General features: G+C 47.5%; 1 protein-coding gene across 3 annotated transcripts in view; it reads right to left on the reverse strand.

Moving 5' to 3' along the window:
* Positions 1-326: 326 nt before the first annotated feature.
* The window catches only part of KCTD21 (potassium channel tetramerization domain containing 21), a 17,441-nt gene continuing 1,945 nt past the window's right edge, over positions 327-15,822 (reverse strand). For 2 of the 3 annotated variants that reach the window (XM_023209317.3, XM_023209318.2), the window contains exon 2: positions 327-3,679. In XM_023209317.3, coding sequence (XP_023065085.1) covers positions 2,868-3,650 — 783 coding nt within the window. In that variant the 5' untranslated portion in view covers positions 3,651-3,679 and the 3' untranslated portion in view covers positions 327-2,867. Of the gene's footprint in view, positions 3,680-14,667; positions 15,650-15,822 lie in introns of those variants that run through there. The other variant, XM_023209316.2, reaches the window with a different exon arrangement.

Genomic DNA, 15,822 nt, shown 5'->3' on the forward strand with positions numbered 1-15,822 from the left:
TCCTCAGGACCGACACAGCAAGTGCTCCGTAAGGGCTTGTTAAACTCTACTCTCCTGGGACTCCTAATCCCCCGCCAAGAGTCCACCCTGACTACTTCCTGCAAGAGCACTGAGCTCCTGGGTGCCAGGCCTAGCTCGGAATTTTCACAGACACCAGCTCGTTTAAGTTGCATAACCCTGGAAGGGGTTGTTGCCTGATGAGGAAACAAATCAGAGATGTTCAGTGACTTGTCCAAGGTTACAGAGCCTTGGAGCTCTGGATTCAAACCCAAGTCACTGTGACTCAAGACCAGTGTTTTTCCCCGTTGTAAGCAGACACAAAAGAATAACAGTCCTTTATCATTTATACTGTATTCTCACGTACATTATTTCATTTGATCCTCACAACAGCCCTGTGAGGTAGGTAGGGTTATGTATTACTGTTATGCCCATTTCACAGATGAAGAAATGGAGGTGGCTCAGTGAGGTGAGTGACTTACATAAAGTCACACAGCATGTTAGTGGCTTCAATGCTTCTGCAATTTCTCTAAAGTCAAGCTGCTTGGATTAGGGAGCACCGAAAAGATGGACAGTTTTATGGAAAAGGAAAAAGGGCAGTGGTGATTTGTAAGATTTCTTCCTCACATTGTTTTGTTGTGACCACAGCTTTTGCTACTTGGTCTAAACTGGGTTCTCCATGAGGGGCTTTCCCTAATACTCTTGGCCTGGGACAGCTGTTTGTTTTTGGGATGGAGTCTCATTCTGCCGTCCAGGCTGGAGTGCAATGGCACACTCTCAGCTCACTGCGACCTCTGCTATCTGGGTTCAAGAGATTCTCCTGCATCAGCCTCCCAAATAGCTGGGGTTATAGGCGCCTGCCACCATGCCCAGCTACTTTTTGTATTTTTAGCAGAGGTGGGGTTTCACTATGTTGGCCAGGCCTTGAACTCCTGACCTCAGGTGATCTTCCCGCCTCAGCCTCCCGAGTGTTGGGATTACAGGCATGAGCCACTGCGTCTGGCAGAAAAGCTGTCAGAGAGACTCCTGGGTCCCACTGTAGGGGGGAAAGGGCCTTTACTGCTCAAGGGAATTGGCTCTGCCCATGGCCCAGTGTACAAGCTCCCTACTCACAGGGCTTATCTATGGGAAGCCCCTTCCCATAGATCTCCCATCTCCCATGGGTGCCCGTGTCACCGGGCTTCCTTGGCTTTGTCTGAGGACCCCTGCCCAGGGGGGAGGACCCTGGGACTCTCAAGGCCAAACTCACTTTAGGGATGAATCATGACGTGCAGTTTGGAGGCCTGCACAGCTCATCACCCGGTGGGAAGCAGTGCTTGGGTTGCTTGCCCTGGATGGCCCCCCACAGAGACCCAGGGGTAGGACACAGGACTGCAGGGGAAGGCCGCCTTCCTGAGGGCAGGGTCTTAGGGCCGCACATTTACCCTAAGGGCGCTATTATGGTCCACACCACTCCTGGGCTCCTTGCTGAGCAGCACGCTTGGAGACCCTGTCTCTTTCCTCTGGATCTCCTCAGGGGCCGCGAATCTTCCTCTTCCAACAGAAAATGGTCAAAAGGCATATGGAGCCATAGCTTGTGGGGAAGGTGGGTGAAGTGGGGGTTACAAACGAGATGAAGCTATAACAAAAGGGGACTGACTTACAGGGACTGAAAACAGCTAACTTTGATTCTGAAGACAGATCCCAGAGGGGAATCTGAATTCTGAGTAATAATGTTGTCAGAAAAATTTCTGGCCTCTCAAGGTGACTATTTTGAAAGCAAAGATATGTAACTGGGTGAAAGCGAAGGTCTGCCACCAAGATCCAGCAAGTGGCAGAACAGATTTTGGCTCAATATAGGGAAGAACTGTCTAACAGCACCGTCCAAACATGGCAGGAGCTGCCTTGGGGATGGCGCGCTACCTATGAGCTGAGGTACGCAAGCAGGCCAAGGTGATCACTTGCTGGTACCCAGGGAGAAGCGCCCATCCTCAGATGTGCTGGGGTGTTCTAGGGGTGGGGGAAGACTAAGCAATCATCGAATTATTTCTAACCCTGAGAATCCATAATATATTTGTTTAAAATGACCTGTTTCAATGATACCTCAAATTTTTGGGAAAACAATGACAAAAGTCAGGCAACAGACTGGAATTGGAAGCGCCTTTCATTACACTAGCTCCAGACTCTTGCACATCTTTGCAGAGATAGCAGACCCTTTCTGAAGCCAGGAATCCCTTGATTCAGCCCCATCAAGAGGCACATTCCTACCTTCTGAACCCTGCCTGGACACTCATTCCTCTAGACCTTGCCACACCTCATCTCTGCCCCCCAGGAGGGGACACTAACAGGGCTCTGAGAATGCATGGCATTCCAAGCCAGCCAAACACGGTCACCCCGGGCAAACATCCACAATTATGGATGCACCCTAGGGAGGGAGGAGCAGGTGTGACAGGAACTGCTGGGGACTTTATGTCCTGGTTAACTGGAGGTAGCCTCTTGTTCTTATCCCATCCTCTCCAGCAGGGCCTTCTTGCAGATGGATAAATACGGCACTGGCTAGTGGTACAGACGGGTGGAGCCCAGGAGAAAGCTGCCACTCCTTTGTCCTGGCTGGAAAATCCTCCTGTGGCCTCCTTTAGTACACATCAGCTGACTCTTCACTTGTCACAATAGCCCATCTGCAGCTCAAAATGGCAAGAAAAAAGGTGGTTCTGTTCAGAGGACAATGGATTCCAAAAGGTGGACTTCATCATGGGGGGAATCAAGTCCTGCTACACAATTAATACAGATTAGTACAGTCCCCTGCCTCGCACCACTGGCGAGATGCCCTCCAAGACCTGGCTGACATGAGCTTCTTGGGACTTCCCGTCTCCAATGCTATTGGGGTCCTTTTACCTGTACCGTATTAATCGAATAATCTTATTGTTCATAAAATCCAGAGCATGTGGGTGAGAAGAATCAATGCAGAAGCCATCGCTCAGAGCGATTTTCAGTACCTCCTCCACGAAGACCTGGAAGCTGTTGATCTGCTTGTTGGCAGGCACCACCCAGAGCCTCTTGAGGTTCTGCTTGGTGTACTCCTCCTCTGGCAGGCCCTCCACATTGGCCACCCAGTCCAGAGTCAGGTGGTTGGGGTCCTGCAAGTGGCTGGTGATGGAGGAGAGATTGCCATTGGAGCAGTAGTAGAGCTTAGAGCCAAGGAGTTTGAGGAAGAGGCAGGAGGTGCTGAAGATGTTGGCATTGAAGACCTCCATGCTGGAGGAGGAGAGGCTGTAGATCTGGGGCGCCTCGCGCACAGTGAAGTGGACCGTCTGCACATGCTGGTTCAGTGTGATGTTGAGCATGGCATTCTTCTCGGCCTTGGAGAGCTCCACTTCCTTCTCCTGCAGAGCCTCAATCAGGGGCTGCACCTGGTAGAAGTCAGCCTCCCTGCGGAGCAGGCCCATCTCCTGGAAGTCCTCAGGTAGGTCAAGGTGGGAGGTCCGCAGGAAGTTGAGGATATAGCGGAACACTTTGCCGTCACGGTCAATGAAGCAGTTGCCCTGGCTGTCCCTCTTGGTGGGCATCTTCCCGCTGAACATGGCGCCTAGCATGGAGTCCGGGAAGCTGGTCAGAGTTGCCAATGAGGTTGTATAGAGCTTCCCCCCAACGTTCAGCGTGATGGGGTCGGACATGGCAGGAGACTGGGTTGCTGGAAGTGGCCCTGGAGAGGGTGACAAGTGAGAAGTGACTATAACCAAACCTCATCTGAGAACTCACAGTCCTTAACTCCTTATTGTACATCAAGCCTATGCCCTTGGGGTTGAAATGAATTAATACCTGATGAATGGGTGATAATTGTTAACACTGTGCAATGTACATTAGCTTCACTAGGGAGAAAGGAGAAAGGGAAAAGGAAACAGGAAAAGAAAGGAAAGGACCCCTAAAGCCTGGGTCCCCCTGCCGACGTTCTGTTCTAATTGGTCTGGAATACTGCCCCAGCACTGGTGTTTTGAAAGAGTTCCCTTAGTGATTCTAAATGTTCAGTTAGAATAGAGAAACACTGGTCTAAAGAAAGAAAGGAAAACGTGCCTGGACTGAAAGCTATGCTACGTGTTTATACATATATTTGCTTGCATAATAGTTGTATCAGCTGGGCACGGTGGCTCACGCCTGTAATCCCAGCACTTAGGGAGGCTGAGGCGGGGGGATCACCTGAGGTCAGGAGTTCAAGATCAGACTGGCCAACATGGTGAAACCCCATCTCTACTAAAAATACAAAAATTAGCTGGGCATGGTGGCAGGCACTTGTAATCCCAGCTGTTCAGGAGGCTGAGGCAGGAGAATCATTTGAACTCAGGGGGTGGAGGTTGCAGTGAGCCGAGACTGCGCCATTGCACTCCAGGCTGGGCAACAAGAGTGAAACTCTGTCTCAAAAAAAAAAAAAGTTGTATCATCTTTTGACATACACAATATAATCATCCATCCCTGTCATGCAGATGAGGAAAACTGTGCCAGGATTCATTCCTCAAGCTCAGAAAGGCGAAGTGCCTTGCCAGGATTCAAACTCAGTTTCCTTTATATGAAAGAAAAATGTGTAAATGCTTACTAGCCAAAGATCAGTATGTTCTAAGTACTCAACAAATGGTCTGAGATTTATGACTCCAGGCTCAGTGCTCCTCCTTCTGTACCAATGACGCTGCTGAATTTAATTATTTTTCTCTCAAAGATTTGACAATGAATGGCCATGATTAGGGTCATTTCCATCTATCTTCAAGGCCCACAGTGGGTCACTCAGCTGTCCGGACTGCAAATGACAATTCTTTCTAGACTTTCACTGCTCCCATGCTGACTTGCCTTGCCATGAAGATGCTCTTGGCTCCTGGTGGCCCATCCTTTGCTGTCATAACACCCCAAGCTTCTCTGAAACTGGCTGCAAGGTCAGTGTAAATGCAGGACTCTGTCAGAGCACCCTCCTGAAGGTAACCCATCCACTCCTTAACAAAGCCCCCCGATCTCCCAGCTGTCAGCATCTATGGCTGGCGCATCTCCTTCACCACATATTCTAGAAAACAGGAGATCTCAGCTGCGGCTTCCAACACTATACCATCCCCAGAGCCAGCCTGTGGACAGACTCGGTCATCCTTCCCCGACATGGCAGGTAGGGATGCCAACAGAAACTGGCCCCAGGATTAACCCCAGAAGAGCCTGTGCTGGTAGAGGAGACAAGAGAGAATGAAGGCACAGTGACAAGACAGGTAGAAGATGTGGGAGACCATCGGGAATGAACCTTGGTCCATCAAAAACTATCTGGCTGGCAGACACAGTGGCTCACGCCTGTAATCCCAGCACTTTGGGAGGCCGAGGCAAGCTCAGGAGTTCGAGACCAGCCTGGCCAACATGGCCAAACCCTGTCTCTACAACAACAACAACAACAACAAAGCAGGGTGTGGTGGCAAGTACCTGTAGTCCTAGCTACTTGGGAGGCTGAGGTGGGAGGATCGCTTGAGTGTGTATGGGAGGTCGAGGCTGCAGTGAGCCGTGATTACGCCACAGTACTCCAGCCTGGGAGACAGAGTGAGACCTGGTCTCAAAAAACAAACAAACAAACAAAAACCCATCCTGCCAAGCATGCTTACTGTCTAGATGGAGAAACAGGTTTGAGGAGGCACCTCCCCAAAGTCACCCAGCAGGGGTGGCGAGAACTTCTCATTTCTGCCTCCGGAAGAGGCTGACTGCACCGAGGCCTTCTTTCTCCAGAGGATGGGGGCCATGCCAGTGTGAGAGATTCGGCTGCCATGCTCGACTCTCTGGCGGGGGCGGGGGTATGTCCCCTCATGAGTCCTCCCCAGTCTAACAGGGCACTTTGATATTGTAGAAAGGCATTCCCCATCTGGAGTGTTTGAGGAGAAATGAGCCCATGTGAAATACAAAATTGTCAGTAGAAGCCTGGAGCAGATGGGCTGCGAGACGGTGGGGAGGTCCCACAGAGGTGTGGGCGAGCCGCCGCTGGGGGTGTGGCTGCTGCTGTGGAGACTGACTGCCAGGCAGCAACTGGGGAGGGCGCTGTGACTCAGGGCTGAATCTGGCCAATTCTGTCTCCAGAGGGCCCAGGCAGGAGCTGGACCCAGGAGTGGGTCCCCTTTACTTAGTCCAGAATCTTCTTCCCTGTTGCCCTCTTTTTATTCTTTCTGGATAGAAATGTGCATGTTCTAGTTTCAGTCTCTCTTTCTCCTCGAAAACAAACACCCCCTCCCAACACTGGGTTTCAGGCCCAGGCTCTGTGAAGTGGCTCAACTCCATGGCAGGAAAAGGAGCAGGTGTCAGAGAGGACACAGACAGTTCCATGGTCCACAGACCCTTATCTCTTCCATGCATTAGTGCTGAAGTGCTCAGAGCATTACAGGCAGGGGAGGTCAGGAGCAACAGGGCATTCCCTGGGACCCCTGGATAGGTGCTCAAACTCCCATTTCTCTGCTCGCAAAAGCAGCAGAGCACCTGCTTTCCTGTGCCCCCGATGACGTCATGGCTCCCAGTCATTTGTCTGGGGAGAGCAGCACAGTTGTACAGGCAGTCAGGGCAGACGCTGGCCAGCAGGCAGGTCTTCTGCTCCCAGTATAGGGAGCTCTCTGTGGTGATCTCCCCTTACCTATTGAGTCACAGAGCTCAGTCCTCTAAGCCCTTATTTTATTTTATTTTTTTTTGAGACAGAATCTCGCTGGCATCAGGCTAGAGTGCAGTGCTGCGATCTCAGCTCACTGCAACCTCTGCCTCCCAGAATTCAAGCGACACTTCTGCCTCAGCCTCCCAAGTAGCTGCGATTACAGGCGCACACCACCACACCGGGCTAATTTATTTTTGTATTTTTAGTAGAGATGGGATTTCACTGTGTTGGCCAGGATGGTTTTGATCTCTTGACCTCGTGATCTGTCTGCCTTGGCCTCCCCAAGTGTTGGGATTATAGGCGTGAGCCACTGTGCCTGGTCTAAGCCCCTATTTTCTAGTCACAGGGCCACAGTGTCCATCATCACAAATCTACGGCCCTGCTACAAAAGGCACAATACATGACACAAGGGGAGCTTCATGAGGCGGCGGAGGTTTGCAGTCAGGTAGTGTGAACTAACACCACTGAGCCTCAGCCCCCCATGGCTTCCCAGCTGCCTCCTGGCCACCTCCACATGGATATTCTGCAAGCGAGGCACGAGAACAGGGTCTGGAGACATGGAACCAGGCCAATTTGTGCTAACTTCATGAAAGAGAAAACAGCAAGGTCTGGGGGCAAAAAATCTTGAGGCCAGTTCTGCTGACTTCCCAAAGCTGGATCAAAAGGAAAACATGGGTCTGGAGGCAGGGACCCTAAGGCCAATTAACATCAAATTCCTAAAGCTGAACCAAGAGGAAGAACTCTATCTCCCCAGCTGGGTGACAAAGGATCAAAACGCTTCTCTCCCAGCAACGCTCCCACTCCACCATGTCTCAGATGGAAAGGGAGGGGGCCTTAGATTGGGACCATCCCTCTATCTGCGTAGGGTGCCCATTCACCTCAGCCTTTAATCAGCCACAGACTAAATCCTTCGTCCAGATAAGGGGTAGCTGATAAGAACCTCAAATGGGGTACTTAAAGCCCAGAGAACTTTGTAACTGGGCCTCTGAGTTCCTTGCTCCGGCTCACTCCTACCCTGCGGAGTGCTTTCTCACTTTAATTCCTGCTTTCGCTGCTTCGTTCCTGCATTTCATTCCCCTGCTACTCTTTTTATTATTATTTTTTTTCGTAGAGACAGATTTTACTATGTTGGCCAGGGTGGTCTTGGACTGACCTCAACTGATCCGCCCACCTAGGCCTCCCAAAGTGTGGGGGTTACCACGTCCAGCCCCTCTGCTACTTTGTTCAAAATGCCAAGGACCTGGACAACTCATAGCCAAGACCCTCCACCAGTAACACAGGTACCAGAAGCTTCACCTGTGCATTCCTGTGCCCCTAACTCTCCTGGGAACTCTTCTCAGCCACCCAACTGCCTGAGGGAGGCAGCCCCAACTCCAGCCCTACAGGTTGTCTTGACTGTCTCCTTGAACCCATCTCTATAGCTACTCCCAGAGCTCAGGCCTCATCCCTGCCCCCTGCACCCCTACATCCTCACTTGGCTCCCTGCCTTCTGTCTCCTTTCTGGTCTGCAGACCTTCCTGAAGCACCGGCCCTGCCCAAACCACCTTCCTCTTCCCCTCTCATGTCTAACTCTGCCCTCCATGCACTCCGGACACCACTGAGTCAGTCTCCTTCATGCTGTCACCTGCCCTGCCTTTGCTGTCCCTAGACCACCCTTGTCTACCTTCTCTACCCCCTCTGCTGTCTACCTTTCAGGCCCAGCCTATGAGTCATCACCTCTGTATGGCTGTCCCCAATCTCCAGTAGGTTAACAGCTCTCCTCTCAGGACTTCCTGGTGCCTTGCACAAACCCCTCTGGCAGCACTCACCGTTCCATCTGCAGTGATCTGCTTTGCACATGGCCCTCTTCCCTGGCTCTATCAAAATGCAGATCAGTGGACATCCATATGGGGAAAAAAAGAACCTTGGTCCATCTCTTATGCCATATATGAAAAATAAACTCAAAACAGATCATAGACCTAAATATAAAATTTAAAACTACACAACTTCTAGGAGAAAATCTTTGCAACTGTGGATTAGGCGAAGATTTCTTGGATAGGACCTAAAAGGGACAAACCATTAAAAACATCAATAAACTAGACTTCATCCAAATAAAAAACGTCTGCTCTTCAAAAGACACTGTTAAGGAAATGAAAGAATAAGACATGGAGAAATACTTGCAAAACACCTATCTGATAAAGGATTGTTAACCAGAATATATAAAGGACTCTCAAAACTCAGTAACTCAGTAAGAAAATAACCCAATTAAAAAACAGACAAAGCTGGGTGCAGTGGCTCATGCCTGTAATCACAGCACTTTGGGAGGCTGAGGCGGGCAGATCACTTGAGCCCAGGAGTTCAAGAACAGCCTGGCCAACATGGCGAAACCCTATCCAAAAAAAAAAAAAAAAAAAAAAAAAAAAAACAACCAGACAAAAGATCTAACAAATACTCCAGCAAAGAAGATATGTAGATGACTGACAATCACATGAAAAGATGGTCAATATCATTAGTCATTACAGTATGAAAATTGAAACCACAATTACATGCTACTATACACCTATTACAGTGGCTCATATGAAAACTGACAATGCCAAATGAAGGTGAGTACACAGAACAACGGAAACCTCATACACTGCTGGCAAATGGTAACCACTGTTGAGAAGAGTTTGGCATATGGTATGGTTTGGCTGTGTCCCCACCCAAATCTCACCTTGAATTGTAGTAATCCCCATGTGTCAAGAGCAGGACTAGGTGGGATGACTGAATCATTGGGGTGGTTTTCCTCATGCTGTTCTTGTGATAGCGAGTGAGTTCTTAAGAGATCTGATGGTTTTATAAGGGGTTTCCCCTTTGCTTGGCACTTCTCCTTGCTGCTGCCATGTGAAGAAGGACATGTTTGCTTCCCCTTCTGCCATTATTTTAAGTTTCCTGAGGCCTCCCTAGTCCTGTGGAACTGTGAGTCAATTAAACCTCTTTCCTTTATAAATTACCCAGTCTCGGGTATGTCGTTATTAGCAGTCTGAGAATGGACTAATACAGCATATAATTATCCCATGACAATGACCCTGCTCCTAGATATTTCAGCCATGAAATGGAGACATATATGTCCATGCAAAGACTCGTATGTGAATGTTTATGGCAGCTTATTCATAACTGCCCAAACTCAGAAACAACTAAAATGTAAACAGATAAACAAATTGTAGTACATCCATACAACAGAATATGACTCAGCAATATATAGGAACTACTAAAAGACATTACCACACACCTGAATTTCAAAAGCATTACATCAAGTGAAAGAAGTCAGCCTCAGAAGGTTATATGGTGCATGATTCTATTTGTATAACATTCTGGCAAAGGCAAAACTATAAAGACAGAAATCAGATTAAGTGAATTCCCGGGACTGGGTTGGAATAAAGACTGGCTACAAAGAAACACAAGGCATATTTTGGAGTGATGGGAATATTCTATTAGGTTGGCACCAAAGGAATATGATGTGGTGGTGGTCAAATGTCTTTATAAAGGCTGTCAAAATTCATGTAACTGTACACATCTAAAAGGGTGAATTTTGGCCAGCTGGGGTGGTTCATGCCTATAATCCCAGTACTTTGAGAGGCCAAGGCAGGAGGGTCACTTGAGCCCAGGAGTTCAAGACCAGCCTGGAAAACATAGTGAGACCTGTGTCTCAATTTAAAAAAAAAAAAGGGGGTAAATTTTACCATACGTAAATTTTACCTCCATAAACAGGAAAAAAATGAAGGTTGTGACCTATTGGCAAGTCACGACATCAATACAGTTAAGTGGGCTGTGACCAATTATATATTGTTGTGAACCTTTTGTTTCAGTTGTGTGTCCATGAACTGGATCACGGTATCTTCATACTGTGGGTGACAAAACAATTTTTTTTGGGAACCACTGCCTAGTTTGTGGGCTGAGAGCAACTGCATGTCTCACGTCTGCATAGTCACCGCCTCGCACTCGGGGGAGGGGTTGTGTGGTACTTGTGATATAATAAGCAATATACATTTTAGATTTGTCCCCAGCTGTTGGCCAGGGTTAAAAACATTGTAATTTCCCTAGTGATAATAGCTATAGGAACTTCTTCTATTTTAATAATTGATTTTGTCCCAGTAGGTGGAGGTTGCAGTGAGCCAAGATAGTGCCACTGCACTCTGGTTTGGGTGACAGAGCCAGGCCTTATTCCAAAGCCCGCCCACCCCTCAATTAATTATAGTTGTTATGTTGTCCTAATCCAAATCTCAATAGTATTTTTCAAAAAAGATTTGAATAATTAAAATTTTAATCTGGAAGCACTGATGACTGATAACCTGAAAGAATATTTGAATAAGACATCTTAGCACAATGTATTAAAACCAGATTATAAAGCAATGACATTTCACTCCATGGTTTTAAAACAATGAGAAGAGAAGGAATTTGGTAACAAATGTGAAGAGACACAACTAGCAATGTTTAAAAATAAACATATTGATAAATATATTGATCTTTACAACTCTGGGACCCAGGCAGGACTGATGACATTGTCTTTATGTCATCATAAAGGCCCCACAGAGGGCCTAGCCAACAGCCTGTATACTCATGGCGACCTGGAGTAGGCAAAGGCTCTTTTCTGTGCAGTTTCCTTTTTTCCTATATTACTGTCCACTTCCATAATCAGCATTACTTCCATAGTAAAATGACTTACCATGCAATCCTGTCGGTGGGGACTAGCTGTTGTAACAATAAACGTACCGAGTAATGAAAATTGTCCATCTATCATCTATCAATCAGTCACCTATCCATCATTTCCTAGCTGTGCTCACTCATAAAGCCTAGAAATGACACCCAGTAGCAATAAACACACCTAGCCCTCGATCTTTGTTTCCGAATGTCATCATCTCTTCTAAAAGAAACCAGGGCTTCCTGGAGAAACTGATGATTCCTGGACTTTTACAGGAAAAGTTCAAGGTGACTTCATATAGACCAATGAATTAAAACAAACAAACAAACAAGAGTCCAGGCTGGGTGCGGTAGCTCATGCCTGTAATCTCAGCACTTTGGGAGGCCGAGGCAGGCGGATCACCTGACGTCAGGAGTTGGAAGACCAGCCTGGCTAACATGGCAAAACCCCATCTCTACTAAAAATACAAAAAAAAGGCTGAGCAGGGTGACCCGTGCCTGTTATCCCAGCTACTTGGGAGACTGAGGCAGGAGAATCACTTGAACCTGGGATGTGGAGGTTGCAGTGAGCCAAGATCGCAACACTGCACTCCAGCCTGGGCAACAGAGTGAGACTCTGTCTCAAAAACAAACAAAAAACAGGAGTCCATAATGTTATTCCCCAAAGAGAGGGTGAGAAGGAGGGAGTGAGAAAGATAGAGACAGGGAAAATTTATTCTATAAAAAAGAATACTAGCTAATAAACACAGAAGGAATGGTAGAATTAGAAAATTAACAATTTGCAACCCTCAGTGTTGCTATTCAAGCAAGGATCATCCGAGGATGTGGTGTGAAAGGTTATCAGGAACACATAATTATAACAGACTCAGAGAATCACTTCACAGATTACTTATTAATTGTAAGAGAGAAAAATGTACCCTTACGATAAGAGAGATCAGGTTGCCATGATCTTACCTAATAATCAAATGTAGCATTCATGGATAGTAAGACCCTGACATCATATCCTCCTGACATGCAGTAAGTACACATATTGCCAAAAACTCAAATCTAACCCGAATCTAATAATTGATGAACCAATCAAACATATTTAAATAGGTGGAGAAGCTCTATTTATTTATTTACTTATTTGAGATACAGTCACATTCTGTTGCCCAGGCTGGAAGGCAGCGGCACAATCTCGGCTCACTGCAACCTCCATCTCCTGGGTACAAGCATCTCCTGCCTCAGCCTCCCGAGTAGCTGGGAGTATAGGCACGCACCACCATGTCCGGCTAATTTTTGTATTTTTAGTTGAGATGGGGTTTCACCATGTTGGCCAGGCTGGTCTCAAACTCCTGACCTCAAGTGATCCGCCCGTCTTGGCCTCCCAAAATGTTGGTATTACAGACATAAGCCACCATGCCAAGGGGCTCTATTTAGATTAAATGAGTTGATAAAAGAGATATAATAAAATGCAATATGTACATCTTGACTGGATCTGATTTTAAAAACCAGAAACTATATAAAGTATTTTTGGGCAATTATAATTTTTTTTTCTTTTTTGAGACAGGGTCTTACTGTCGCCCAGGCTGGAGTGCAGTGGCGCAATCATGGTTCATTGCAGCCTTGACATCCCCAGGCTCAGGTGATCTTCCCAAGTAGCTGGGACTACAGGTGCATGCTACCACATCCTGCTAAATTTTGTAGTTTTTGTAGAGATGGGGTTTCACTATGTTGCCCAGGCTGGCCTTGAACTCCTGGGCTCAAGCAATCTGTCCGCCTTGGCCTCCCAAAGTGCTGGGGTTACAGGCATGACCCACTGCACCTGGCAGAAAATTTTTAATAACTATTACATTGGGTAATACTGACTTCTTGCTTATTACGCATAATGTATTATGGTTATGTAGTAGAATGTCCTTATCAGGGGATACATGTTCAAGAATTTAGGGGTCAAACGTCAATCAACATGTCTGTAACTTACTTTTAAACAATTTGGCCAAAAAAGTGTGTGTTTGTGTAAAAGCACAATTGGCAAATTGTGAATTGGCATATCTAGGTTAAGGGTTGTACTTTAAGCTTTAATGTAAGCTTGAAAAGTTTAAAAATATTTGTATTTTAAAGGAAGGGAGAAGAACATTTCCTTCATAGGGCCAATAGATGTAAAGTTACAGTCACAGTGCCAGACCCCAATAAATAGCCAGACTTAGTAAGTTACAGATTAACTACTACTACTTAGAAGTGTGAAAAGTTCATAATTTTCCTTCCCGAGTGTTGCTGAATTTTGAAGGGTGAGGATGCCAACCAGGGCTAAGTGGTGGAGGAGTTAGAATCTAAGCCTGGGTGGGCAGTCTGGATAGACCCACCACCCACAGAAACCACACCACTAGGCCATTTTTTTTTTTTTTTTTTTTTTTTTTGAGACAGCGTTTCACTCTGTCACCCAGGCTGGAGTTCAGTGGCATGATCTCGGCTCACTGTGACCTCCACCTCCCAGGTTCAAGCGATTGTTCTGCCTCAGCCTCCTGAATAGCTGGGATTACAGAAGCGTGCCACACGCCTGGCTAATTTTTGTATTTTTAGTAGAGAGAGGGTTTCACCATGTTGGCCAGGCTAGTCTCAAGCTCCTGACCTCAAGTGATCCACCCACCTCGGCCTCCCAAAGTGCTGGGATTACAGGCATGAGCCACTGTGCCCGGCCAGGCCTGCCTATCTTCTGTGCTGTGATTCTGCCTGGGAGAAGACGGCTGTTCAGGCCTTGTTTTTCCTGCTTCGTCATGAACCCAGAATCTCTGTACCCCGGCAGGAAAGAAACTCCTGTCATGACTCACTGTGAATGTTGACAAAGTCCACTCCTGGGCCTCAGAAATGTCAAGGATGGGCAGAAAGAACTGGAGAGAGGCCAGGCGCAGTGGCTCATGCCTGTAATCCCAGCACTTGGAAGGCCCAAGTGGGAGGATTGTTTGAGTTCAGGAGTTTGAGAGACCACCCTGGACACCATAATGAGACCTCGCTTCTATAGAGAAAAAAAAAGATTGCTTGAGCCTGGGAAGTCAGGCTGCAGTTAGCCGAGATCACGCCAGTGCACTCCAGCTTGGGCAACAGAGAAGGACCTTGTCTCAAAAGAAAAAAAAAAAAAAAAAGAAAAAAAAGAACTGGAGAGGCTGTGTGGGGTAGGCGCAGACCATGCATAGTATTCGGCATTACCTGGGTTTGTATTTGAATCATCCCCTGCCCCTTACTAGCTGTGCAGCCCTAGGCACATTCCTGGGCAGATGATGATCCTAACAATAACAAACACTACAACAGTAATAATAATGGCTAACATTTATTGAGCAGTTATTACCGTGCTAGGTACTTTATACATGTTAATCTCTTTCAGTCTCACAGATGAAGTAGATACTATTACATACCTACTTTACAGACCAACCAAACCAGGCCCTCTTCAACTTCTGCAATTTGGCATCTGCCATCCCCTCTGCCTGGATCTTGAAGACAAATCCCATGCATCGGCCAGGTCTCTCAGCTGGAATTCATTTCTTCTCTGCATCTCCGGAGAATTTTATTCTAACCCCTTACCACCGCCAACTTTACTTAAGTAAATGGATGCCTGGCTCCCCTGCTGGGGCTGGGGGTGCCCCTTTCTATATCCACAGAAGCATGTAGATTAGGGAAAGAGGAAGAAATTTCTCTCCTGTTTAGTCAGATCCATTTTCCCCACCTGGATTTTTAAAACTTTCTAATTTTGAAATGCTCTCTTGAATTTTCAATCTGAAATCTAAAGGCATGTGACAAGGCCGAGGTGATTACTTGGGAGTAAATGCAAGGAGAGTTTCCACTACGTAAGGGAATGGATAGCACGTGGCTGGCTCAATTTCAAGAAAGACAATGCTCAGAGTGACTACTGTGTCTTCCAGTAAGTCGGAGACTTCCCCACCTTACCCCACCGGGGAAAGGACTCTTTGGCTTGAAGCCCCCAGGACGACTACCCTTTCTTCACCTCCCCTTCCTGACCACCCCACATCAGACAGCTGCATCTATAATTCTGTCTTGCCCGGTCCATATCTCTAAGAAGCCCGCAGGCTGCTCTATTACCATCACAACCCATAGGTAGGGAGAGAAAAGGTGCTTCTAGACACAGGGACCCCAGAATGAGTTGCGCAAAAGGCAGGAGCAGAGAGAGGTGGGCTGGAAGAAGGACACCATAGAATCTGGCATGGCAAGGTATTCTTTCACCTGGCATAGACCTCCAACCACCACTACCATCCCCTAACCTCTTCCAGAACTTTCCTTCACCTTCTCAGCTCACTCTCACGCTTCAACTTGTGCTTTTCCTCAGGCACCAGCACCCCATTTCAAACTGCTCTCTTCGACCATCCTGGCTAACCCGGTGAAACCCCGTCTCTACTAAAAAACACAAAAAACTAGCCGGCCGAGGTGGCGGGCGCCTGTAGTCCCAGCTACTCGGGAGGCTGAAGCAGGAGAATGGCGTGAACCCGGGGAGGCGGAGCTTGCAGTGAGCTGAGATCCGGCCACTGCACCCCAGCCTGGGCGACAGAGCGAGACTC

This window comes from Piliocolobus tephrosceles, chromosome 13 (genome assembly GCF_002776525.5).
Source record: "Piliocolobus tephrosceles isolate RC106 chromosome 13, ASM277652v3, whole genome shotgun sequence".
Lineage (NCBI taxonomy): Eukaryota > Metazoa > Chordata > Mammalia > Primates > Cercopithecidae > Piliocolobus > Piliocolobus tephrosceles.